Here is a 27,050-nt window from a genome sequence, read left to right on the forward strand (position 1 = left end):
CATGCACGGAAAAGTGCTGTGTGGAGCCAAGAGAGCCAATGTTTGCCCTGTGGTTCCTAGCTAGGCCAGTAACCGAGTTCACAGAAGCCGGTCAGTGCCAGCCCTTCCACTGGCGGTGCATTAGGATAGCATGGGAGTGTGTTTAACAAGATCCTTGGCACTGCTGCGTTTTAAATGAAGATTTAGAATTTGCTTCATATCATCTGTCTGGGAGCCTGTGCCATTGTTCCTTGTGTAAAACGTCTGCTAATGTAACTCAAAAGATTTCCTGTGGGTTAGGCTCCTTTCCTTACCATTTTAGTGGCTCTGTGGATAAATGCCATAATTTAAAGAACTAACATATTAATGAGAGAATAAAAACGTTTAGGAGTACTTGTTAAGAATTTCAATTATTTTCTTTAACTGCCGACAAGGCACTTACAACACTGTGCCATTGTAGGTCCTTGCCAGGACCAGTGGACCTGCCTTCCCTGCAAAGAGAAACAGGAACAGCCGCCACATCCACCCACAAGTACTGACCCCCTCAGCTTTGCCAAAATCAGGTTCCATCCAGAGGTTAACAGAGCCTGGAGCTTGCTGATGAAAGCCTCTATAATGATGTGGTCTCTGGCTGGAGAGCTTTCTCCTTTTATGCCTCTCCCAGAAGAGTTGGACATGTATGTCTGCATGTGCTTTTCCTCAAGCAAGCCCAAGGCCTGTGCACCCCCACATTCTCCTGTGAGCACCCGGTCAGCACTGAGCTGCCATGGGAGGAGAAGGAAACCGTCTTAAGTGGGCAGCGCAGGCACGCACACCCGCACATCCATGGATGCGCCCATGCATACGCACACTTTTACCCATGTACTCTCCTTTGGCAATTTACTCTCAACATAGCTTTTTTGTTTGTTTGTTTGTTTGTTTGTTTGTTTTTACAAAATATTTTCTAGCAGACCAGGAGCAACAAATGCTCCTAAACTCTGCTGAATGAAGACAGCTTTTGGCCACCAAAAGCCAAAGCATTTTTACGCTTGTTTCCAAACAATGTTATTTCGCGTGTATCTTAAATGTCTGTTTACACCGTTGGCAGTGCCGATGTGATTAAGTCTGTTTCCATCAGTAAATGCCGGATTTAGTTTAGTCTCTGCACCTATTTGAAAGCACACACTTAACACTATATTTGCCGACGGAATTGTGACCAGTGAGTTTGGTGCATGGGCACTGTACTGACGTGTGTGCTCGGTACCTCCTGGCCTTTCTGGTCCAAGCAAGTCTGTGCGTTGGCCAACTCTTGATCCCGAAGGTCTAAGCGTGTCTCTAAAGCCCGCATCTTCCTTTCCCAGTCCAGCTTCTTGTTGCTTACCATGATGTCGATTTGCTCCATCAGTTCCTGAAGCTCAGCTTCACAAGGAGAAGCTCTGGGAAAAGCAGCAGAAAGAGCCGGTTTCATAAGAGAGAGGCGGGGCAGGAAGCGTTCCTGTGTTACCCGGGCAGCTTCAATACTTCCTTAACTGGATCAATTGGTTAAGTAGGAAGAAGCCCCAAAGCTACTGACTAGTCACTTACATAAAAAAAAGATAATTTCAGAGCTGATAGTACTTGTCTCAGTTAGGAGTCTGTTTCGGTGATGGCCAAAAAGCAAGTTGGGGAGGAAAGGGTTTATTTGGCTGACACTTCCACATTGCTGTTTGTCATTGAATGTAGTCAGGACAGAAACCCAAGCAAGGCAGGAACCTGGAGGCAGGAGCTGATGCTGAGGCTGTGGAGAGTGGTTCTTTCTGCCTTGCTTCCCATGGCTTGCCTAGCCTGCTTTCTAATAGAGAAAGGACCGCCAGCCCAGGAACGGAACCACCCATAATGGACTGGGCCCTCTCCGATCAATCACTAATTAAGAAAATGCCCTATAGCTGAATTTTATTTTCTCTATTGAGGTCCCTTTCTTTTGGATGACTCTAGGTTGTGTCAAGTTGACATAAGTCTGGCCAACACATATATACTTATCTTTTTTAAAAAAATCTTGTCACCAACCTATAATCAACAGGATTGCCCAGGTGACCAGCCAGGACTATATACTGAGTTCCAGACGCTTAGCTCAACAAAACAAAACAAAACAAAACAAAACACCAGAATTGAAACCAAACCAAATCTGACAAGCAAACACCATCTTCTAAGAATATGTTGTTAATCATAGAGGATTTGTTAATTCTGAAAAATGCTAAGCATAGACATAGACACCCATCATACTTCAAGGAGGCTTGACAGGCACAGTGAGACGTCAGGTTCAAGGTCTCATGCTCATCTGTAGAAGGGCAGACCTAGCCTCAGCTTCCTAGCTGTGAAGTCCAATATGCAGGTCCTTCCTTTTGACAAGAATTGGCTTAAAATCTATGGTACTGACCACAATAGCCTCCTAAGTCCTGCGTTTCCAGAATTACCCAGACTGAGCAATACTGTCTCTTCAGTTTATTCATAAGACCTGACATTAGAAAGTGACATGTACCAAGTGTCATTTGGAAGCATCTCATGGTAGTCCTGGACTAAGGTCCCAAAGGTTTTTTTTCAATTTTTGTTTAAAACTTAAACCCAAGGAAAGGAAGTATGTAAATTCTTTCAAAGAGACCATGACTAATTTTTAGCTGGAGTCATGATATTGGGAAGAATAGAACCACGGCCTTGCATTTTTCATGCTGTTTTTTTATAACTACTCTTTAGTGTAAAGAAGATTTGTTAGTGTAGGCTCTGAGAAAAAGAGCTGTTAGTCTTGTTCATCACTATCTCACCATCATCCAGTGCAACGCTCCAGCACAGAGGAAGTGCTGTAGCATGTGGTGAGTGCTCCAGAGTGTGGCGAGTGCTCCAGAGTGTGGTGAGTGCTCTAGGGTGTGGTGAGTGCTCCAGAGTGTGGCGAGTGCTCCAGCGTGTGGCGAGTGCTCTAGGGTGTGGTGAGTGCTCCAGAGTGTGGCGAGTGCTCCAGAGTGTGGCGAGTGCTCCAGAGTGTGGTGAGTGCTCCAGAGTGTGGTGAGTGCTCCAGAGTGTGGCGAGTGCTCCAGCGTGTGGCGAGTGCTCCAGAGTGTGGCGAGTGCTCCAGCATGCAGCAAATGCTCAGTTCTTTGGCATGTGGGAATGCAACATGCTAGAGAAATTAAAAGTAGAGCTGAGCCCAAAGTAGAATATGGAATGATGGAATCTACTCCATTGGTATTGTTAAATTACTAAATGAATGGCTTATGCCCTGTCTATGACTAAGGTATGCTAAGTTAGAACACAGACTCCCAGGGTGGAAGGACTCACACAGATCATCTCACTCCCTTCTTGGTGCAGAATATGCATTCTTTCCACATGAATTTCTTAAGAGAGTTGTCTTTCACACAGTGCTGATCAGATTGGGCAGGTCTTTGACAAGCTTTGGTTCAATAACAAATATCAAGTGATTCCTGCAGTTTGTCATCTACTTTGCAAAATCATCACAATAATGTCACATAGCCAAGGTCTGAGATTTCCCTGAACAGGCAACTGTCTCTCTCTGAGATGAAGTTGTTTCATCAGAAAGGGTCAGAGGTGCTGTTTTCCCAGTGACTTCTTTCCCAGTCTCTAGTCCTACTGTGATCCCGAGGTCATCTGGGTTTCCAACATAGTATGACCACATAGTACTGAGTCATCATTGTGTGGGTGCAGTTCTGGTTGTGCTCTGCATCAGAACCTGGAGATTCAAGAGAATGGTGGCCAGACCTGGTGACAGCAGACCCTGACCTGCATTGTCCTCACCAGTCAGTTCAGAAAACCAAATTTACAGTGTCATCCCCAGATGGTGGGACATGGCCACTGTGCTTTGATTTTTGTCTTTCCAGCTATGAAACTAGAGAAGGTCAAATATGTTCCTCAAACCAATCCCTTGGGATGCCTCACTCTAGTTTTCCTTTCTCTAACTTCTCTATGATAAGAGCCCACAGTCACAGCAGACCCAAAGTCTAGCCTCTTCTGTTAAGCTTTTCCACAGGCTGCCCTGCCTCTCTGCAAATGCACGTGTGATGTTTGGTCTTCATTGTCAACATGACTAGACTTCCAATTCACCTAGAGACATGCTCTGCATGGATTTTTGTGTGTGTGTGTGTGTGTGTGTGTGTGTGTGTGTGTGTGTGTGTGTGTGTGAAGTTTAGCTGAAGAGGGATGATCTACCTTAAACTCAGGTCAGTTGACTGGATTGAATAAAAGGGCAATTGGATCAAGAAAGCCCAGTGAGCACTGGCATTCATCTCTGTTTCCAGCTATATATGCAAGACACCAGCTACACTGCCCCATTGTGATGAACTGAATCCCTTCAAACCACGAAACCAAATAAACTTTCTTTGGTGGCTTGAATGAGAATGGCTTCCATAGGCTCACATGACTGGGCTGTGGTTGGCAGAGGTGTGTCACGAGGGCAAGCTTTGAGGAATCTGAAGCTTCCTTCTATCCCTACTTAAGTCTGTACTTGTAGATCAAGATGTAATCTCCCAGATGTTCCTCTCACCATGGACTCTAAGCCTCTGAAACCATAAGCCCAATTAAACTTTACTTTATAACTTGTCCCAGTGTTGTCATAGTAATAGAGAAGTAACTAAGACACTTCCTTAGGCTGATTTTGACAGATGTTTTGTCATGGAAAGTAGAGGAGTAAATTATACAGAAAATTGCTACTGAGCAGTGAGGCCATTGCTGTGGCCCTCTGATCTTGTGGTTCACAGGTCTTTGGATCTGTTTCACAAAATGGAATTGCAGGCTAGAGGAGACCTGGGATGCTGTAAGCAGAGTTTAATGGGACATTCTAAAGGGCCATTTTAGAGGAAGAACAGAATGACAGGAGACACACTGACAATGGAGGGCATGGCCTACAGCTGAGTTCTCAACCTCTGGGTCACAAGGCCTGCAGAGTCACATGTCAGATATCCTGCTCCTGTGTATCAGATATTTACATTATGATTCTTAACAGCAACAAAATTACAGTTCCGAAGTAACGACGAAATAATGGTATGGTTGGGGATCATCATGGCATGAGGAACTGTATTAAAGGGTCGCAGCATCAAGAAGGTTGAAGACCACCATTGTAGAGGTTTCTCTTGACAACATGGCTAAGCTCTGTAAGGAATTGGCCTCTATTCCATCCATGTCCTGAGAACTGGAGTGAGGTTGCGTTAAGGAGCAAGGGAGAACTGGAGTAAGGGCAAGGGACTGGCTTGTTGGAAAAAAATTCAGGACAGCATGAAACCCAGGCAGTGCCATGGCTACTGCTTGCTGCTGATACACAGAGAGGAGAGATGGGGTAGGGGAGGTTGCACTGGAAGCAGAAAGGCAGGGAAATGTGCATTTAGTGAGAAAAGGAGTGGAATTTTAAAAAGTGTAGTTTCATTGAACTTTCAAATAAGAGTAAAGAGTGATGGTCTAATTCCTCGTAGCTCAGCACGGCTGGTGTCCATAGCCTTATTCCTCCCCTCAGTCATACCCAAGCCATGCTATGTTAAGGATCTTTCTTTGCGTCGTCTCATGGGTCCCCTAAGTAGGTATTACTATGTCTCAAGTTTAGAAGAGTCGACTGAGGAGCCCAAAGAGAAGGAAAAGGGACTCTTAGAGTCATCAGACTGGGGACTGGGTGGGCCGTGTCTGCTTAAGGTGTGCAAGCTCGGTCTTTACCTTTGGGTTTATCTGTGGAAAAAATCACTAGAGTAGGCTCTGGGGTCAGGCTAGACCCTCCTGCATTAAACCTTTGACCAGGAAAGACAAAAGAGAGACGACACAAAGGCCTGCATGATGACAGGATAGTCGGGGACTAAACGTCAGGCTTTGACATGGAGAAAAGCAGAGAGAAGAGCACAGAAATCTGGTGATATCAATGGTGGGGGAGCAGCAAAAACCAGCTGGGTGGAGGCTGCAGTGGGGAGGATGAGGTTGTGTTTAGACCTAAGCTGGCCTCAGCCAGTTTTTCACCTGTATTATTTGAGTTTTGATGTTACACAGCGTGAGTTTCTTGTGCATTCTGGGTATTAACCTCTTGTGAGAAAAGTAATTTCCAAATACATTTGCCTGTCCTGTTGGCTGTCGCCTTTGGTTTGCTAGCTGCCCGTATTTCTGTCTGTTGGTCTCTGTGTTCTGTTGATTGTGCCTGCCAGTTGCTAGGAAGAAACTCTTTAATTTGATAGAATCTCATCTGCTAATTTCTGTTTTCTGTGTTCAGGGTTCTTTAAGAAAAAATTCACTGCCAAGGTCAAGGTCCTTAAGTTTTTCTCCTATGTCTTTTTCTAGTAGTTTCAAGGTTTTAGGCCCCGTATTTCAGACTTGAATCTACTTTGAGTTGCTGTTTTTATTTAGTGAGATGCAGGGTCTTTCTTTTACGTGGCTATCTAGCTTGTCCAGCTGTTTGTGGAAAGGATTATCCTTCCCCATGTTTCTATCGACTTGTAAAAATTCAGTTGGCTGTGAACCCACAGGGTTATTTCTGGACTTTGTTCCGCTTCATTGGTCTGTGTGTCTGTCTGCATGCTGATGCCACGCATGACTGAGTCTCACTATGTTCTGGGATATAATGACCTGAGCTGTTCTCTCTGCCCAGGACTGCTTTGTCTGCTTGGGTCTCACCACAGTGAGAACAGCTATTGTTAAAGGGAAAAGAGCGAGTGATGAGATGAGCATGAGGAAGCCTTGCATAGCATTGGTGGGAATAGCAATTAATGTAGCCACCGCAGACGTTCCTAAACACAGAGTGGAACTGCTATATGATCCGGCAACCCCAATGCAGTTTTTACACCCAAGATGAAGTAAATTTACATGTGGAAAAGGCACCCACAACCCAAATTTCTTACTGTTTACAAGAGCCAAGATATAGACTCAAACCAAATGTTTACCAGTAGGTGGCAAAGAGAAGGTGGCAAGAAGGCCCAGTGGAGTAATTTTCAGTAATAAAAACCTATGCAGTCCTGACACTTGTGACAGCACAGCTGGATCTGGAAGACATGAATGGAATTAGTGTTCACAGACAGACAGACAGATGCCATCTATTCGTGTACCCTTGGAGCAGCTGCTCTCATAGACTTGACGGCATGACAACATCAGATTGCCAGATTGGAGGGAGAGAGGATGAGAAAGAGACATGCACTGCAGACAGCAGAGTTCTGGTACCCTGTGGTGCAGCACCGTGAAGATCATCAACAGCACACGAGGACTGATTAATCAGCATATCCGTCAGTGAGAAAGGACAGAAGTCTAAGGTGCCGAGCAGTGCCATTCACATCCACCCAGCTTTGACTCACTGTACCTGTGTGTACATGACTCAGTCCCTCAACTGTACCTCCCGAGTATATACAAGTGTCATTTGTGAACCACAGAAATGAGAAATAAAAGTGGGGTTCACACATGAAGAAGTATCTGGAAGTGATTCGGCAGCTGCTGGACTCGTCTCTCAAAGAGCTTTGAAACACAAGCTTCTGTTTGGGTTCCTTTGTGTTGTTATTGACAGCAACCCTTTTGCCTCAGTCTCCCAAATCCTGGGATTGAGCGACTACTTCTGTTTTCCTACTCTGGTTCTTCAAGAGAGGGCCAGCAGCTGTGTCAGCCTTCTGACGTTATCTAAACAAGGCAGCTCTGAAATCCAAGAGCGCACATTAGTAGTTACAATAAAGCTGTACAGGGAGGAATGGACGTATGCCAGCAAACACTGGTGTGGAGCTTGGAGAGAGAAAAGGCAGCTCGTCATATGACTGAGGAGGCCATCATGGGAGGACAGAGGCAGGGAGAGAGTGTATGTCTTCAGGAGACATGGAAACATAGGAAAACAAATTCTCAAGGCTGGCGAGCAGTTTCAGGAGGCCTTACCCTTCGAAATCTCTTACGGAAACTCATTCTGAAATAAATTACACACTCATTTGCCTGAGCTAAGAGGCATGCAATTCGACCTTTCAACGGTCGCTCACATCGGACACTGTGGCACATGAGACACGAATACAGGCAAAGGGCTGTGGAGGTGACCCAGAAGCTGCCCACCACAGCCCGTGAGCTCACGGCGGCCAGAGTGGCTCCTCTCAACAGGACTACAGAAACACTGTTCTTCCCAGTCCTGTAGGTCACAGCTTCATGGCCCCCTCACTCAAAACCAATTACTGAAGCGTGGCTGGGCTTTTCCTCAGGCACTTTCTCTCCTTCCAAACGGTTGTTTACCTTTGCCCTTCGTGTTTACTGAGTCAGCAGTAGTCAATGCCGATTCCCACGCTGAGCGTGACTGAGGCTCATATTCTGCCAGTCTTCCCTTCACTCTCCAGAAGCTTAATGGATGTGGAAGTGTTATAAACCACCTTGTTCTGAAGGAGGGGTGCAGGAATGCATGAGCGAGGGCCTGTCCCTGGCCTTTGACCTGACGGTGAAAGACAGCCCTTAACAAGATGAACTGCTCTATGATATCTTAGTGTCCCCATTGACAGGAAAACCTCAGGTATCACCTTTTCTTTTCTGATTGGGGGATGATATGCTACAATGCACACATCACAGATGGCCTCTGTGATGACTTTTCACACTGTGAGCAACCTTTAAATGAAGAGACAGGAGGAGAGCAGACAGACAGGGATGGGAGCAGACAGACAGACAGGGATGGGAGCAGACAGACAGGGAGGAGAGCAAACAGATAGGGAGGGGAGCAGACAGACAGACAGTGAGGAGAGAAGACAGACAGGGAGGAGAGCAGACAGACAGGGAGGAGAGCAGACAGACAGACAGGGAGGGGAGCAGACAGACAGGGAGGAGAGCAGACAGACAGGGAGGAGAGCAGACAGACAGACAGGGAAGAGAGCAGACAGACAGATAGGGAGGAGAGCAGACAGACAGGGAAGAGAGCAGACAGACAGACAGGGAGGAGAGCAGACAGACCGACAGGAAGGGTACATTGGAAGTTGCTCCCTCTTCAAGGGGAAACTTCATAGCTTTAAGAGAGCACTCCGACTTCCCTGTCCTCAGAAAGTGATCTATGTAAGTCTGAGGAAACTGATAATGGACGTTTATTCTCATATGCAGTGCCTGTGTTATGTGAGCCAGTCTCTAGGACAACTGCCTCCACCCCTCAGTATAAATGGGTTGGTCTGAGGAGATGCATGGCAGTGGTGTGAGGACAGCATTCTGCCTTTCCCCATGACACCAGGGCCAGGTGCTTCACCAGACCTCAACAGGAAGGGCCAGGCAAGCACGATATGACCTATTTTTTTTTAATACTAGACATTTAAAGAAATATAAATGTGTAAGGGACACTCTGCTTTCTGCATGTTTGAGATTTCCCACGAACCTTTCTTGCTAGCTTGTGCTGACTTCTAGAAGTTTCTGCAGCCTCAAACCCTGAATTTCAGGCATCTTCGTCCAGTGCTGTTCACAACTGGCAATTTCACAGGACGTCATGGACTCTTAAAACATCACATGTCCTGACCCTTGCAGCTCAAAACCACTTCCTTCCCTTCTGTTCTGCATCTTTATCTTTACACAACTGCTTCCAGTTGCCAGGAGTAAAATCTTTCTGATCAGAGAGTACCGCTGGTGTTAATTCCGCTCCACACCCTAAATTCTGACCTCTCATCATACCCAGTGATAAAACCCGATGAAGACATCATCATCTGCTGTCCACGGTTGGCTGTCAGCTGCTTTTGTCTAGGTATGGTTGGAGTGTGTCTCCTGAAGGTGAAGAAGTGTGTTTCCTCATATGCTGAAGCAGAGAGGTGGTAGGACCTTTAAGGTCTGGCCTTGTGGAAGACAATTTGGCATTGGTGGGACTGCCCTCAGGAGAGACTTAGTTCTTGCAGGAGTCTTGTGGGGCCGAGTTTTGAAGAGAAGCCTGTCCCCTGGCTGTCCCCAGCCTCCTCCTGTTCTGCACGCCAGCACCTGGTGTTATTAACGGAAACTGCCTGCTCCTGAGCTTTCAGTTTCCAAAACTGAGCTAAAGATACCTCTGTTCCTTATAAACTATCCAGCTTTGGGTATGTTGTTATAGCAACAGAGAAGGGACAATAACCTCCCCAAGTCCACACTTTGATTCTTACATATTAACAGTTTTTATGGTATTTGGAATGACGGTTCCTTAGCACATGGGGTCTTCAACTGAAGTGGGCTCTCAAAGTATCTCACCCAATTTTGAAATTCTAAGAGCAGGTGTATATCCTCTGAGACTGGCTTGAAGTGAGGTTTGGACATTCTTGGGCTGCTGATCAAGACCGCCACTCATGTCTCATCTTCTACCTTGATTCTCTTTTCCTTTGCAGTGCCAGGGTTTTTACCCAGAGCTCTACAAGTGCAGGGCAAGTGCTCTTCCACTGAGCCACACTCCCCAGCCCAGCTCATTTTCTGAGCTGTGTAGATACCAACATTGTGGATAATCTGATCACCCGTCCTTTCTGAATTGGTGGTTTTGTTGATTGGACAATGATTTTCTGTTCTTGAGCCACTTTAAGGTAACTTGATCATACAAGACAGGTGTAAAACATTCGTTTTTCATTTACCATGTTATAGAGAAGGGTTGGAAGGGATCTGCACAGGCAGAGCTCACCGGCTCTGCTCTGTCTCCTGCTCGACATTTGCACACACTGTGGTTGTGCAATGGCTTAGTGAGAGGATCCCAAGCCAGTGGCTCTGTGTTTCTGGGAATACCAGCAAACATCCTTGTTAACTCCAAGGCACAGGCTACTTAAGCAGTCAGTGTTAGGAGGGGAAAACAGTGTGGTCCACGTGTCGCCTTCACAGGACCCCCAGGCTCTGGTCAGGAAGCTCCTGCTGGTGGATTCCTGCCCCGCACATTTCTGCTTGTCCCGGATTCCATCATTTTCCGCACCATCCTGCTTCTACCTAATTTTGAACACTTAAGTTCTTCTCCTTTGGCCTTCTGCATATGGAGTTTCTGCTGTTCTGCCTGACTTTGACATCACTTCTGACAGTGTGCCCTTCCCATGTGAGATGCCCTTCCAGTCATCGTGGCGTGACAAGAGATGCATGCTGCTGTCACTGGGTTAAGTTCAGCTCCTGTTGGTTTTTGGTCACCCTTGGTCTGCCCTTTCTTCTTTACTAGCTCTGTTATTAGCTCTGCTTCTTTCTGTTGACTTTGGTGGAAGGAGGACATGGCGTTGTCACCAGATGCTATCCAATGAGATCACTCCTTTCTTCAGAGGTGAGGACCCTGGAGGCTGTTCACGTTAAGTGTCCTGTGCCAGGCACATTGACTAGAGGCTCTCAACTCTTCTAGGGGGTTTGAACATGTTGAAAAGCTAGGCCAGGTTAGATGTGCCTGGTGCCCAAGTTTATGGTTAGGTCTGCATACCTCAGGCCTCTCCCTCTTTAATCTAATGAGTGGCCAATATACCCAACAATGCCCTATAAAAAGTGCAGGCAAATGTGTTTTGTGTGGTTGTACTTCTTAATCTTTCTCTTATATTGTTTCAAAGGCATCTCCCTTCCCTTCCCTCCCTCCCTCCTTCCTGAGTTTTCTGTCTTTTGAAGTTGCTAATTCAGTCCTTGCAATCAGCCCCATGCTAGCTTCAAGTCCACCTTCACCACTCTACATACTAGGAATACTCTCCCCTTCCCCTATCTCTTTTCCCATTAGTTTTTCATTTAAGACAGAAGAACTTAGAGGGACTTGTTAAATGAGACTATTCTGGTGAGAATTGGATGTGGGGGGCAGTACTGAGCAGTATGGGGAGAGCGGGGAAGGTGTAATCTAGGCAAAGGGTGGTCTGGGCCAGTGGAAGTCACAAACAGCCAAGGCAGTCGAAAAGAATTTTTCAATCACAGGAAGAGAACACTGTTATGGTCCTGCTATAGGGGCTTAGATCAGAAAAATCAGAATTTCTTTTTATCAACTGTAAAGTAAAACTGTATTTAACCCATGGCAAAATGATCAATGAAGCTGTGACTCTGTGTTTCTCAGGGGAAGGATCCTTGAGGGTTAGAAAGGGGACTACCAGGGAGTTGAAGCAGGAGTGGGAGGTCAGGCTGGGGAGCACCCTCATAGAGGCAGGGGGTGGGAGAGGGCATAGGGGGTTTATGGAGGGAAAACTGAGAAGGGGGATAACATTTGAAATGTAAATAAATAAAATAACCAATAAATGTGTGAAGAAAAGACCCAGAGGAAGCAGTGTTGGGGAAAGGCTTTTAGAATCCAGGTGGGAAGCTGCTCTTTAATAAGCAATCCATCTCAGTTCTCTGGAAGATAAGAAGAGTTTGGTGGCTTGTGCAGAAGCATCCTGAGTTTTAGAAACCATTTGACAAGATTCTATGCAAAAGATCAATGGCTCAGGTGTTAGTTACAGAATGCAAAGTATGATGACTCAGGATGGAAGGCAAAGTAGGAGAGTTATCAGAGGAGAACAAGGCTTTGGGCAAAGACAGATGAACCCACAAAATGTGCCCCTTTCCCAAGTCTTACTAACATGAGGCAAATGGGTATTTTTCGCCTGAAACATTAAACCTACAAAGGCGAAAATAGTGGGAGCCAAGTAGGACCTTGGGATGGTTGTTCTAGGCTGGCACCTTTTCACGGTTTACAGTCACCTGGGAGACGTGCCTCTGGGCACGCCTGTGAGGTGGTTTCCGAAGGGAAGACCCAGCCACATGTGGTTGGCACCCACCATGGTAGATCCTGGACTGAATAAGAAGTGAGCGCAGGGGCCCAAGAAAAGCAGCTCACAGGACGAAAAAGATGGGCAGCTCCAATCAGACATTTGTAAGATACTGGAGGGAAAAGGGAACTTCAACAGTTTGTGACATCAGGATCACTAAGTCCAGGAGCTAAAAATGCTGAGCAGGAAAGAAAAAATGATCCGTGTTAGACTCTGAGATGGATGCGACTTAGAAAGTTGTAAGACTATGGAGACTACCAAAATCATGTCATATTGGGGGATAGTGGAGTGAAAAGTGTGTGTGTGTGTGTGTGTGTGTGTGTGTGTGTGTGTGACAGAGGTGGGGAGAGGGAGAAAGAGGGGGAGGGGGAGAGGGGGAGGGAAAGAGGGAGAGGGAGATCCAGTGTAAAAGTCAATAGATAATGCCTAAAATTGAAAACTCAAAAAGCGACAATAAAACACATTATTTGAAAATACTGAGTTAGACATCAAAAGCCTTGGGAAAGGGTCCCTGCCAAAAGAATTCACAGTGGCTGCCTGTGGGAGTAGAAAACTGGCTGGGCACCAACATAACTAGATTTTGCTTTCTATTGTTTTTGGTAATGCATAGAACCAAATACATTTTTATATTGTGTACACACCTTTTTTCACATATATATGTATATGTATATATGTATATATATATCTGTATGCTTGTGGTTTTAGCACTACATAAGCTCACAGTAGGTGCTAAATATTCGTTGAAAGCAAGCTGCTTCAAGAAACATCAGAGGAACATGTTTATAAACTTGCTAACAAGTCCCTGGAGAACCACCCGAAATTTACTGGCTTCTTAACACGAGAGTCGGTGGGGTCTGAGCTCTGGAGACCATGGTACAGAACATCTGGCCACAGAACATCTGGCCACATGCCTACCAGTCCTTCAGAGCACACTGTGGTGTGCTCATTAACATCTGGAACTAACTGTAACTCTCTCGTACCCGAACAAGACCAGCTCTCTCCACTAAGTTCTAAGTTCTTTAAGGACCAGTTCTGTTTTTAAATAACCTTGGCTCTTCAGGGCTTAACACTCAGTACAAGGTACTTTGTTTTCAAAGGGGGAATGCAGAGAACCAGCCACAGCCTTTGCAGGGCTGAGACGATATGCTACACAAGCACAAGCTTGAGTCTTCCAGTCTGTCTTACTGTACCCCAGTGTCACAGTCACTTTAGGGGCTGAACACACGCTTAGTCTGACCTCGCTGTGCTGTGAACTCTAATCAGGCTGCCCCTCTCACCTCCACGTGATCAATTTCCAGTGTAGAAAAAAAATCCAGGCATTGGAGCCAGATGTATTTCAATTCAACCGCTGCCTCCTTCACTAATCACTTTTCTACCCTGATGTAAATTCTAGTTCCCGTCTCCACCTGTCTGAGGCTCAGTGGGGGAGAGTTGCCGAGATGCAGCAATGGTTACTCTCCACCCTTCACCTCTCAGTGGCGTTGGCTATGGCTGGGCAGGGCCATTTCATATTGAAAAAACTAAGATTGGAAATGCACTGAGTTAACCTAATGAGCCGGAGCACCGACAGCTCAGCCCTCAGTGTCCTGTGGTGAAGGAGACGGTCCACCCTCACAGTTTACTGCTGACCGTGAAGGAGACCGTCCACCCTCACAGTTCACTGCTGACTGTGCATTTGAGGCCACCAGCGTTGTCAGAGTGAATCCACAGAAGATAGATTAGAGATTAGAAGATGGTTTCCACCATCCTCTTCAGAGCTTCACCCAAGCGTCAGGTGATCGGGCAAGCTGAGCAGTCCTGAGTCCAGCGTCAACCATGTATGGAATTCCTGATCTATAGCTAGGCATGTGCTACCCAGCTGGAGAGCACATTTCCGAGCCTTTTTTTTCACGACTCCGTGTGACTGAGTTCTGGCCAATGTTAATGAACACAGGGGAGCCCGACATCTCTAGGCAGACTTCTAGAAGGAAAGTCTTTCCTGCCCTTGTTTCCCCCTCACTAAGACCAGGATGGAAAACAGTCACAATGCTGGAGCTAGAACCGGAGCAACCACTCACTCTGACATAGAGATGGGTTTGCATGTTACTTAAGGCTGTGCACTTGGTGTGCATGTGTGTGCGTGTGCGTGCGTGTGTGTGTGCCTGTGCATGTGTGTGTGTGTGCGTGTGTGTGTGTGTGCCTGTGCATGTGCATGTGTGTACATGTGCGTGTGTGTGTGCATGTGCGTGCGTGCATGTGTGCGTGCGTGTGTGTGTGTGCCTGTGCATGTGCGTGTGTGTGTGTGTGTGTGTGTGTGTGTGCGCGTGTGTGTGTTTCAGGGGTTCTGGCTCTACTATAATGTATTCTGTTTTCTTGTTGAGAATAAGGGCTATGGCCAGGAGATCGGACTCGAAACGTAGTCTTAGTTACTCATGCTTCTCTCCTTTCCTTTACCTGATGTCAGAGTCACAGGGGAAGCAGAGTCACTGGAAGTGAGACGCTAGAGTTGTGATTGGGTCAAAAGCAGCCACACTCAGGACTGGGCTCTGATGTGAGTGCCTCTGCTGCCTCAGTGTGAGTCCAGCAGAGGCAGAAGGATAGTGAACTCTTCATGGTGCTGATGCAGGAGAAGAGGCAGGACAAATAATTGTGAAGCGGAATTTGGCCCATTTCCTATGGTGAATGTTCTCCAAACCCCATTCTAAAATATCCAATTCTTGCTGTGCTATGGAAATATATGCATCGTGGGGCTGTGTTTATATGTTGAGAAAATGTGGCCAGTCTTATGTAGGAGCAGAGAAACCACTCACCCCAGCAAGAAAAGGCCAGGAAGTGCTGTGCTGTGGACATGTTAAGGGCTGAGGAGGCCAGCGTGGGTCCCCAACCTGTGATGCTGACGTATCAGTCGGGAAGCGCTGTCTTCCAGGGTATAGACTCAACATCAGAAAGATTCACACGAATAGAGACTTCATAACTTACTTGAGATTTTCTGTCTATTTACCCCCTCCCCCAATCAGCACATCCTATTTTTAACAATTCATTTCAGAACTCACGCTTCCTCCAGGACTTCTGGGCATAAAGATGAGCTAATTAAATAGAATTTCTGCAGCACTTACCCTGCCGTAGTATGGGCTTGGTTCTCCATGCCAAGAAATGTTTACATCTGACTTGGTACTTACTGATATTTAATCTGTGAGGAGGGAAATTATTTAGAATTATAAAATGCTTACACATATTAATATAAGATATGATATTTTTGCTGTTGGCAGCCACTTAGTATAGGTTTTGTGAGCATGGAAGCTCTAGCTTTGACAAGTACAGAAGGCCCACGGTGGGGGTGTGGGTGTGGGTGGGGGTGTGGGTAGGGTGTGGGGGTGGGGGGTGGGGGGTGGGGAGGTTTCTTTGGCTTGAAGTTTCCACACAAGTAGGAATACTGGCTCAGCATTTGTTTGCAATATTTGGTACTGGCTGAAACCAGAAAGCATTCCTCCTTAACTCAAAGGCAGCTAGGTGTCAGTGGCCTTTTCAGAGTGCTCAGTTCCTAATTCTTGCTCTGAGAAGTGTTGTCTAGAAGCCCTTGGAGTTTACATCTTAGCGACTCCCTATCCTCTGCCTTGGAGTATATTCTTTTGTTGGCTTTTCTTGACCTTTTAAAGGAGTAGATAAAGCAGGAGATTTAGTACAAAAGTCCAAGAACAGGAGCTGGACAACTGGTCCAGCAGTCATTGAGCTTAGAGTGCAGAGAGAGGACCCCAGCACTGGTCGGGGAGCTCAAAACCACCTATAACTCTAGCTCCAGGGCAATCAGATGCCCTCTCCCTCCCTGGCACCTACATCCCTCCCAACCCTCCCCATATCACCCCCTACACCTCCCCATACCCCCTCACACCACCCCTACAACACAGACACACTGTTGTCCCATTAGTGGATAAACTTATAAGGATAAATGAACAAAGTGGTAAATTGGACCTAACCTTACTAAGAAGTATATGAACTAATTAAGTACCTGAGAAAGAGAAGGAGAGGGGTAGGGAAGGAAAAAGAGAAGGTGTTGAAGAGGATGAAGAGGAGGAGGAAAGAGAGGAGAGGGTAAAGGGAGAGAGAAGAAGAGAGTGGGAGAGGGGGAGGTGAACAGGATGAATATGAAGAAGGGGAAGGAAAGGAAGGAAGGGGAAAGGGGATAGGAGGAATCTCCATTCAGACCGTTTAGCACCACAGGAAATTGCAGCAGTGGGGCAGACACTGGAGGTGACAGGAGACAAAACTAGATCAAAAAGTTCAGACAAAAGAGGGAAACTGAGGCACACTCCCAGGGTCTGCTGGAGGCAGTGGAAGCCAGCTGCTGCCTAGGGGAGGGACAGGTCCTGGGTTCAGGGAGTCAGCCGCCTGTTACCTGTACTGCTGTCTGGAGAGGTCTGCCCTGGCCTGGGCTGTGGGTCCCGCCCGCAGCACCCCGCCCGGCCGGCACCGTTGGCCTCTGGTCCCCAATGGGTTGCCATGGAGACGCGGCCTCCGCACCGGTCTGCTTCCCTCCAGCCGGAACTCCCTAGTACTGGCGCGGTCAGTGCCCAGTCCAGTGCCTCCAAGATCCGCCCATCCTGGCTAGCTGCGGCCCGCCGCACCCAGGGGCGCGAGAGAAGCGCGGGAGGACACTGCCCAATCAGAGAGCTGGTGGGCCACCAGGAGCGCCACAGAGACTGGGATACCTAACTCTGGGCCTCAGCCCTCTTCCCAGAGGAAACCAGGGTTGGGAGGGAAAGAACTCCAGGCAAAGGCCCTTTGAATTCACCTTAGTTAACTTCCAGCTGGGAATTGGTTAGGCTCACTCCTCTGTCACTGTATTCGCACCATTTAAACCTCTCTCTTCCTCACAGTTCTCTGAGTCCTTGGAAAACTGCCAGTTAGGTGGATTAGGCTGTATTGGGAACAAGGGAGTAGCTTCTAGTGGTGGGAACCAACCCGGATCCTCGGTAACTGATTCCAAATTCTTTCCTTTTCAGCCACATTCCAACCATAATTGATGACAGAATCTCAGTCTGACCCTGTTGATTTCACTTAGAAAATGACGTTATATACCATAATGCATATATATGTATATGTATGTATATATACACATATACACACATATGTAACAGAATACACACATACAGTATAGAAATCACAATACATTGATACATGTACTATTTACAAGTTATATATAATATACATACGTGTATATATACTTGGCACAAAATACAGACAATAAAGAAATCACACATGCACTGATACATGTATGTTATTATATACATTATATAATTACATATTAATTTATTATATATTATATGTATTATATTACATATTACATACTACATACTGCATAGTACATATTACACATTACACATTATATATTATATATTATACACACACACAGGTGTGACAGCAAGCATGTGAATTGGGGGATGCTGCTGGGCCTACTTTAGGAACATAACTGTTTCTCAGCATGTTCAGCTGATTGATTGCTAGTTCTTAAAGCCTGTCATTTGCATTCTTTTGACTCATGTCACTTTGCTACTTTAACATGGCCGTCAATTTTAATCCAGCCCACAGTCCTCCATCCAGGTTTGCCCGGTGCTCAGATGAGTCATGTGGAGTAATTCAGGAAGCTAGTTCTGCTTAGTGCAGTTCTGACAGTGACTGGGTGAAGCATGGTCATCTCATCTTATCCTGAAACTTCATTATTCTGGGAAAGTTAGTCACACCCTTTATTCTTGCCTAAGCTGAAATACACCATGTATTTTTCCTGTCAAGAAATGTAACCATCACTGTTGCTCTATTACTTTTGGGTGTTTTTGTTTTTTGTTTTTATTTTTTTATTTATTTATTTTTTGAGACTGTTTCTTGGTGTAGCCTTGGTTATCATGGAACTCACTCTGTAGACCAGGCTGGGCTCGAACTCAGAGATCTGCCTACCTTTGCCTCTTAAGTATCGCATGTGATTAAAGGTGTGCGCCATCATGCCTGCTATTTACTTACTTTGACTGTTGGTATCAGGGGAAGTGCACATGAATGGTTCACTGTAGGTGTCAGAGGACAAAGTGTAGAACTCTGCTCTCTCCTACGTTTTGGTTCTTAGGCGTCATGCTCATATACTCAGGCTTGGTAGCACATGCGTTTACCAGCTGAGCCACCAGATGAAAGTGAGCAGGAAGAACAGAAAGTGAAGCAGAAAGAAAACTTCATGATGGTCCAAGATGTCCAAGACTGTACCCGCTTACAGCTCCTCCCTGTTACTAAAGCCTCAGGGGCACCAGTGAGACACGGGCAGTAGGAGATGCTCAGAGCTTTGGAGGACATCAGCAAACTCAGACTTAAAATAAAGGATTCATTGGAGGATACATCTAGTTCAAGAACAACTGACATGTGACTTCAGCTTCAGGGCGTCTCAAAATCTCCCCAGAAAATAGGGTTAGGTTTCAAATATTCAGGAAACCATATCTGTAGGCATCTAGGTCTTGTACAGGTGATGGCTGATTTCCTATTTTCAGATGAATGGATGTGGGAGGGGTTTCTAAAGCCTGAGAGGATAGCTACTGTAATGGACTTTAGGAAGTTGTTTATGTGCAGACTAGAGCTGCCTGCAGCGGTAGTAGATTATTCTGCTCTAATCTCCCTGCAGCAGCAGGAGCGCAAGTTTCTTGCTACCGGCCCCATGCCCTGAATTTCTAAATGAAAGACACACACACACACACACACACACACACACACACACACACACACCACACCACACACACACACATGCACACAGCACACAACACACACAACACATACACACACACAACACACACAACACACTCACAACACATACACACAACACATACACACACACTTGCACACACACCGCACAACACACACACACACCACATACACACACAACACATACACACACAACACATACACACACACTTGCACACTCACACCGCACAACACACACACAACACATACACACACAACACATACACACACACAACACATACACACACAACACACAACGCACACACAACACATACACATACAACACACACACAACACATAAACACACCACACACACAACACATACACACACAACACACACACAACACACAACACACACAGCACACACACACACACAACACATACACACACAACACACAACACACACAGCACATACACACACACAGCACACACACACAACCCATACACACACACAACACACACACACACACACACACACACACAGCACCTTATATTTAATGTGCCTTAATCAGCTCAATGGCTGGGTCACTCGCAAACTTCCATGGTGCTAACACCTCCCCTCTGATACTCTTGGATTATTACTTATTAAAATCTATACTCCATCTTTGCTACCCGACACCCAGTGGGGGGAGGTGCTGGTGCAGCTCTTCCCTGACTCTTACATGGTTGGTACTCTGTCTTCTGTAATGTAAAGCCTCATCTTATTCCTTTCCTGCCATGGTCCCCTTGCAGGCAAACCCCAAAGTCCTGCCTCTGTCTCCCTGCCCAGACATTAGCCACCAGCAACTTTATTTATCAATCAGAACCAGATGGGGGCAGAACCCTTAGTGTCTTACATGTAGGATTCTTGTGCAATTTGGGGAACCCAATTAATATATTACAAGCATAAAACCAAATCTACATTTCTGGTTTTTCATCCACTAAAAAGGCATTTTCTCTCAGACAGACAATGAACATAGTCATAGTAATAGCAGTTATGTAAACTATAAGGTATGATATACACTAATAACATCCAGTCCATCAATTTTGTCAAGTTAGGCACATTACTCTAACATCTACCCTAACTTAGGAGTCCACAATCCTATATCTGAATTATGTTTTGATTTTAACTTGCATTGCCATCTGAAAACCATCCTTTCAAATCTACATCATCTTCCTTAGAGCTAAACAACTGAAGTTTGATTAGGAAACTACAACTAGTCTTCAACCCCATCAGAGATCTGAAAACATTAAATGTTACATGAATATATAGAAAACACAAAAACATAGCTTCCAAAACTTAACCAATTTGCAGAGACAGCTGAAACCTGGACAGTCCCCCATTCCTCAAAACAGTGGAGTATCTGTCTTCAGCCTTCTGGCCCAGAACCATCTGACAGACCTTAAGTAAAGCAGGAACTACTAAGAAGCAGCTTACCCTGTCTTGGCAGAGCTAAGCTGTCAACTATCCAACATCTGTCTGCCTGACATAGAAAACACACATGATATAGAAATCACAATGTACTGATACATGTACTGTTATTACACACACACACACACACACACACACACACACACACACACACACACACAGATATGACAGCAAGCAAACTTTCTAAGCACTTGAATTGGGGCATGCTGCTGGGTATACTTTAGGAACATAACTGTTTCTCAGCTCGTCTGGTTGATTGATTGCTAGTTCTTACAACCTCTCAATTGCATTCTCCTTTTAACACACATGTCATGTATATATAGTCTGTAGATGAATTAGGCAATTCTTGCCCAACTGGAACAGATCTATATGGAGGTTATGAGGCTCAATATCTTCTTTGTACTGTGAAGGGAGTACTGTCAGGAGCAGACATGTCTCTTAGTCAAAAATCTAATAATAATGAAATGATTATAAATGTCATATTCTGTGGATTTCTGATGCTTTTGAAGACTCTATATAAAGTATATCTGAACTGTTAAACCTTGGCTACTCTTAGCTGTTTCTATTTGAATAATATTGAAAATGCCTTTTTATAATTAAATTGGACTTTAATATAACCATGAGTTTACTATCTGGCCCTTAACTTGCATTACTTAATCATCCTAAACGGTTTGTAAAGCAGCTATAGAACGACTAAGTCAAAGTCTTGGATTCTTCAATGAGCTGCATAGGCGCAATGCCTATCTAAGAGTAACAATATTAATTTTAAATTTTATATCAATATGCAAAGATTTATACCAATGAAAGCCTTAAATCTGTATCAATATATAAATTCTGTACCAGTGTAAGGAATTATAACTTCAATTTTGCATCAATTATAAAGATTTCTACCAATGTAAGGTTATGACTACACAATGCTCTAAGAATAAATTTAGTAATCTATCCAATATGTCTAATTTCTTCTAACATTACTCTATCCTCCTTTTCCTCTTTAACTCGTTTCCTTTTACCTAGGAAAGAAAGGATAGAGAAGAGGAAAGAAATCCCCAAGTCTAAGTCTCTATTTAGTTTCCTCCTGCTCTTCATTTAATTCAACATCAGGAACAAAACCAAAGTGAGTCAGGGTAAGCCCTACCCCTCAGCTAAAGAACTATTGGCAATTGATGACTTGTTGGGTGAGAAAGAATCAGTTTTGTTCAGTGATGCAAGACAGGAGAGGCCTCTGTGGTTCAGGAGATGGTCCTACATCCATGTATATACAGTGACACTAAGTGGATTCCCAGTTTTAAAACACAGAGCATGAGCATTTGAGAGGGAAAAGTGGTGAGGGGTAGGGAAGGAATTGGAAGGAGTCAATTTGGGACAGCATCACATGTGTAAGGACACTATGTAACCTAACCCTCACAATCTACAGTCCATCTGGCATCCTCTGGGGTACTGTGCTGTCACTGGACTATGTTCCGATCTCTGATAATTTTGGGGCCAGTTTGTGCTGCTCACTCTGGATCAAGCTCAAAGGGGAACTGGGCTGCACTCCTGGACATTATATCCTTCTCCCTCCACCTGTAAAGCACTGAGACCAGGCATGCACCACTGCCTTAAACACATTAACGTCGTTAGAATAGTTTTGCATTTACAGAAAACCTGTAAACATGATGCAGAGTTACTGTGTTCCCTCATCCAGTAACCCCTTGTGTGGACATATTACTCTGGCAAGATCTAGTTGTGATAAGCAACCCAAACTGATTTTTAAAAGCCAACGAAAACCTATGCTTTACTTATAAATTCTTTTCTTTATACCTAACATGCTTGCTGCTGCAGTCCGCCCAGCACACAGGGCACAGTTCATCTTCTCACCTCTCTAAGCGCCTCTTGACTGTCAGTTTCCAGAGTTTTTGGTTTGGATGAGCTTGACTGTTTTGACAAACCATGATGACTATGATTCATGTAGAATTCCCCTTTGTAGAGTTTGCTTTTCCACTGGGGAAAGATCATGGAAGACGTCTGTCCCATGCATCACACTGTACAAAGGCCATGTCACCGTGACCTGAGTGGTCTGATTGAGATAGTTTTGTCACATCTCCATACCAAGCTCTTAGACCACAGTCACATGCATGGACTAGACCTGAGGTATATAATGGGTGATACACAGTCTGTATAGGTTTATTTAGAATTCCTTTTCATGGAAGCTGTGTCTCTCCACTAGCTTTTGTTTTATTTTGTTGCATTTTCAATTAGATATATTTCTTTACTTACATTTCAAATGGTATTCCCTTTCCTGGTTTCCTGTCCATAAGCCCTCATCCCCTCCTGCCTCCCCATACAGGTATTCCTGCCATCACCCCTCTTACCCCCCCCCCCCGGACATTCCCCTGCACTGGGGGTCCAACCTTGGCAGGACCAAAGGCTTAACCTTCCACTGGTGTCCCAACAAGTTTATTCTCTGCTACACATGCAGTTGGAGCCCTGGATCAGTCTTTAGGTGGTGGTTTAGTCCCTGGAAGCTCTGGTTGGTTGGCATTGTTGTTCTTATGGGGTTGTAAGCCCCTTCAGCTCTTTCTGTCCTTTCTCTAATTCCTCCAACAGGGACCCTGTTATCGGTTCAGTGGATTGCTGCTAGCATTGACCTCTGTATTGGACATGCTCTGGATGTGTCTCTCAGGAGAGATCTATATCTGGTCCTTTTCAGCATGCATTTTTTAGCTTCATCAATCTTCAGTTTTGGTGGCTGTATATATAGGGGCCACATGGGCCACCTGTGGGGCAGGCTCTGAATGGCTGTTCCTTCAGTCACTGCTCTAAACTTTCTTCCATATCCCGTCCTATGGATATTTTTTCCCCTTTTAAGAAGGAGTGGGAGCATCCACATTTTGGTCATTCTTCTTGTTGAGCTTCCTATGGTCTTTGGATTGCACCTTGGATAATTAGAGCTTTTGGGCTAATATCCACTTATCAGTGAGTACCTACTAAGTGTGTTTTTCTGTAATTGGGTTACCTCACTCAGGATGATATTTTCTAGTTCATTCCATTTGCCTATGAATTTCATGAAGTCATTGTTTTTGATAGCTGAGTAGTACTCCATTGTATATATGTACCACACTTTTGAATCCATTCCTCTGTTGAAGGGCATCTGGATTCCTTCCAACTTCTGGCTATTATAAATAAGGCTGCTATGAACATAATGGAGCATGTGTCTTTGTTGTATGTTGGAGCATCTTTTTGGTATATGCCCAGGAGAGGTATAGCTGAGTCCTCAGGTAGTACTATGTCCAAGTTTTTTTGGAGCAACCTCCAGACTGATTTCTGAGTGTTGTACCAGTCTGCAATCTCATCAACAATGGAGGAGTGTTTGCTCTCTTCAGAGCAAGAAATACCCCTTCCAGATTCAGCCTTACCCCCTTTGAGATCTTATATGGGGCCTCAGCTGTATTAGATGATGTTATTGAACCAACATGTCATAGTAATAATGATTTGTATGCCAGGCTAAAAGACCTACAGGTGATACAGAAAAAAGTCTGCTCACACTGACAGCAGCCTATGCCCCGGGGACCCCCGAGACATCTCATCAGTTCCAGGTCGGAGACTCGGCTACATACGATGGCACCGAACCCAGACACTCGAGCCTCGCTGGAAAGGACCGTACCTGGTGCTGCTGACCACTATGACAGCCGTCAATTCTCAGCCCTCACCAGCCGCGTACTAGCTGTTGGGGCTGAGAGCTGAGACCTAGAGGGACACTCAGCATGTTTGCCCTGGGTTCCATCGGGATAGGTGTGGGAATAGGCTTGACTCCTACAAAAAGATAGACACTTAACAAGGTTGGTTTTAGTCTTGGTTCACTCGGTCTCCCTGGATGACTATCCTACTCTCTGCTATGGCTGGCCCATTACTAATAATTTTCTTGGTTTTAGTTTTTGGACCCTGCGTGACAAACAGGTTAATTGCTTTTGTTAAAAATTGAGTGGGTACTGTGAGGTTGATGGTTCTGAGACAACAGTACCAGTCAGTTAGGACAACTGGTGAGACCGAATATGAGACTTGATATCAAAATTCTAAGATTAAAATTACTTAGTAGGGCAGCAGCTCTCTGCTCCCAAACCCCGTGGGAGAGAGACCTCACCGCCTGGTCAGGTGGGCACTCCTGAGGCTGCAGAGAGGAGGAGACCACCAACACTGCCCACCCCTGCCCACATCCCTGGCCCAAGAGGAAACTGTATAAGGCCTCTGGGTTCCCATAGGGGAGGGCCCAGGAGCGGCAGGACCCCTGCACCTGAGACACCGCCGGAACCTGAAGGAAACAGACCGGATAAACAGTTCTCTGCACCCAAATCCCGTGGGAGGGAGAGCTAAACCTTCAGCGAGGCAGACACGCCTGGGAAACCAGAAGAGACTGCACTCTGCACACACATCTCGGACGCCAGAGAAAAACACCAAACACCATCTGGAACCCTGGTGCACGAAAGCTCCTGGAAAGGGCGGCGCATATCTTCCTGGTTGCTGCCGCTGCAGAGAGCTCGTGGGCAGAACCCCGCGAGCAAACTTGAGCCTCGAGACCATAGGTAAGACCAACTTTTCTGCTGCAAGTGACCTGCCTGGTGAACTCAAGACACAGGCCCACAGGAACAGCTGAAGACCTGTAGAGAGGAAAAACTACACGCTCGAAAGCAGAACACTCTGTCCCCATAACTGGCTGAAAGAAAACAGGAAAAGAGGTCTACAGCATTCCTGACACACAGGCTTATAGGACAGTCTAGCCACTGTCAGAAATAGCAGAACAAAGCAACACTAGAGATAATCTGATGTTGAGAGGCAAGTGCAGGAACCCAAGCAACAGAAACCAAGACTACATGGCATCATCGGAGCCCAATTCTCCCACCAAAATAAACATGGAATATCCAAACACACCAGAAAAGCAAGATCTAGTTTCAAAATCATATTTGATCATGATGCTGGAGGACTTCAAGAAAGACGTGAAGAACTCCCTTAGAGAACAAGTAGAAGCCTACAGAGAGGAATCGCAAAAATGCCTGAAAGAATTCCAGGAAAACATAAATAAACAAGTAGAAACCCATAGAGAGGAGACACAAAAATCCCTGAAAGAATTCCAGGAAAACACAATCAAACAGTTGAAGGAATTAAAAATGGAAATAGAAGCAATCAAGAAAGAACACATGGAAACAACCCTGGATATGGAAAATCAAAAGAAGAGACAAGGAGCTGTAGATACAAGCTTCACCAACAGAATACAAGAGATGGAAAAGAGAATCTCGGGAGCAGAAGATTCCATAGAAATCATTGACTCAACTGTCAAAGATAATGTAAAGCAGAAAAAGCTACTGGTCCAAAACATACAGGAAATCCAGGACTCAATGAGAAGATCAAACCTAAGGATAATAGGTATAGAAGAGAGTGAAGACTCCCAGCTCAAAGGACCAGTAAATATCTTCAACAAAATCATAGAAGAAAACTTCCCTAACCTAAAAAAAGAGATACCCATAGGCATACAAGAAGCCTACAGAACTCCAAATAGATTGGACCAGAAAAGAAACACCTCCCGTCACATAATAGTCAAAACACCAAACGCACAAAATAAAGAAAGAATATTAAAAGCAGTAAGGGAAAAAGGTCAAGTAACATATAAAGGCAGACCTATCAGAATCACACCAGACTTTTCGCCAGAAACTATGAAGGCCAGAAGATCCTGGACAGATGTCATACAAACCCTAAGAGAACACAAATGCCAGCCCAGGTTACTGTATCCTGCAAAACTCTCAATTAACATAGATGGAGAAACCAAGATATTCCATGACAAAACCAAATTTACACAATATCTTTCTACAAATCCAGCACTACAAAGGATAATAAAGGGTAAAGCCCAACATAAGGAGGCAAGCTATACCCTAGAAGAAGCAAGAAACTAATCGTCTTGGCAACAAAACAAAGAGAAGCAAAGCACACAAACATAACCTCACATCCAAATATGAATATAACAGGAAGCAATAATCACTATTCCTTAATATCTCTCAACATCAATGGCCTCAACTCCCCAATAAAAAGACATAGATTAACAAACTGGATACGCAACGAGGACCCTGCATTCTGCTGCCTACAGGAAACACACCTCAGAGACAAAGACAGACACTACCTCAGAGTGAAAGGCTGGAAAACAATTTTCCAAGCAAATGGTCAGAAGAATCAAGCTGGAGTAGCCATTCTAATATCAAATAAAATCAATTTTCAACTAAAAGTCATCAAAAAAGATAAGGAAGGACACTTCATATTCATCAAAGGAAAAATCCACCAAG

At 45.2% G+C, this 27,050-nt stretch overlaps 1 protein-coding gene across 15 annotated transcripts in view; it reads right to left on the minus strand.

Annotated features, from left to right (window-relative positions):
* Positions 1–17,539, minus strand: part of Deup1 (deuterosome assembly protein 1) — a 62,397-nt gene extending 44,858 nt beyond the window's left edge. For 8 of the 15 annotated variants that reach the window (XM_039081354.2, XM_039081353.2, XM_063265332.1 and 5 more), the window contains exons 1-3: positions 16,957–17,184; positions 15,680–15,753; positions 1,223–1,394 (exon numbers count right to left, since the gene is read on the minus strand). In XM_039081354.2, the coding sequence (XP_038937282.1) occupies positions 1,223–1,394; positions 15,680–15,708 (201 nt within the window). In that variant the 5' untranslated portion in view covers positions 15,709–15,753; positions 16,957–17,184. Of the gene's footprint in view, positions 1–1,222; positions 1,395–8,160; positions 12,429–15,679; positions 15,754–16,956; positions 17,185–17,352 lie in introns of those variants that run through there. The other 7 variants (XM_063265330.1, XM_063265333.1, XM_063265335.1 and 4 more) reach the window with 4 other exon arrangements.
* Between the last annotated feature and the right edge of the window lie 9,511 nt (positions 17,540–27,050).

The sequence above is a fragment of the Rattus norvegicus genome, chromosome 8, assembly GCF_036323735.1.
Source record: "Rattus norvegicus strain BN/NHsdMcwi chromosome 8, GRCr8, whole genome shotgun sequence".
Lineage (NCBI taxonomy): Eukaryota > Metazoa > Chordata > Mammalia > Rodentia > Muridae > Rattus > Rattus norvegicus.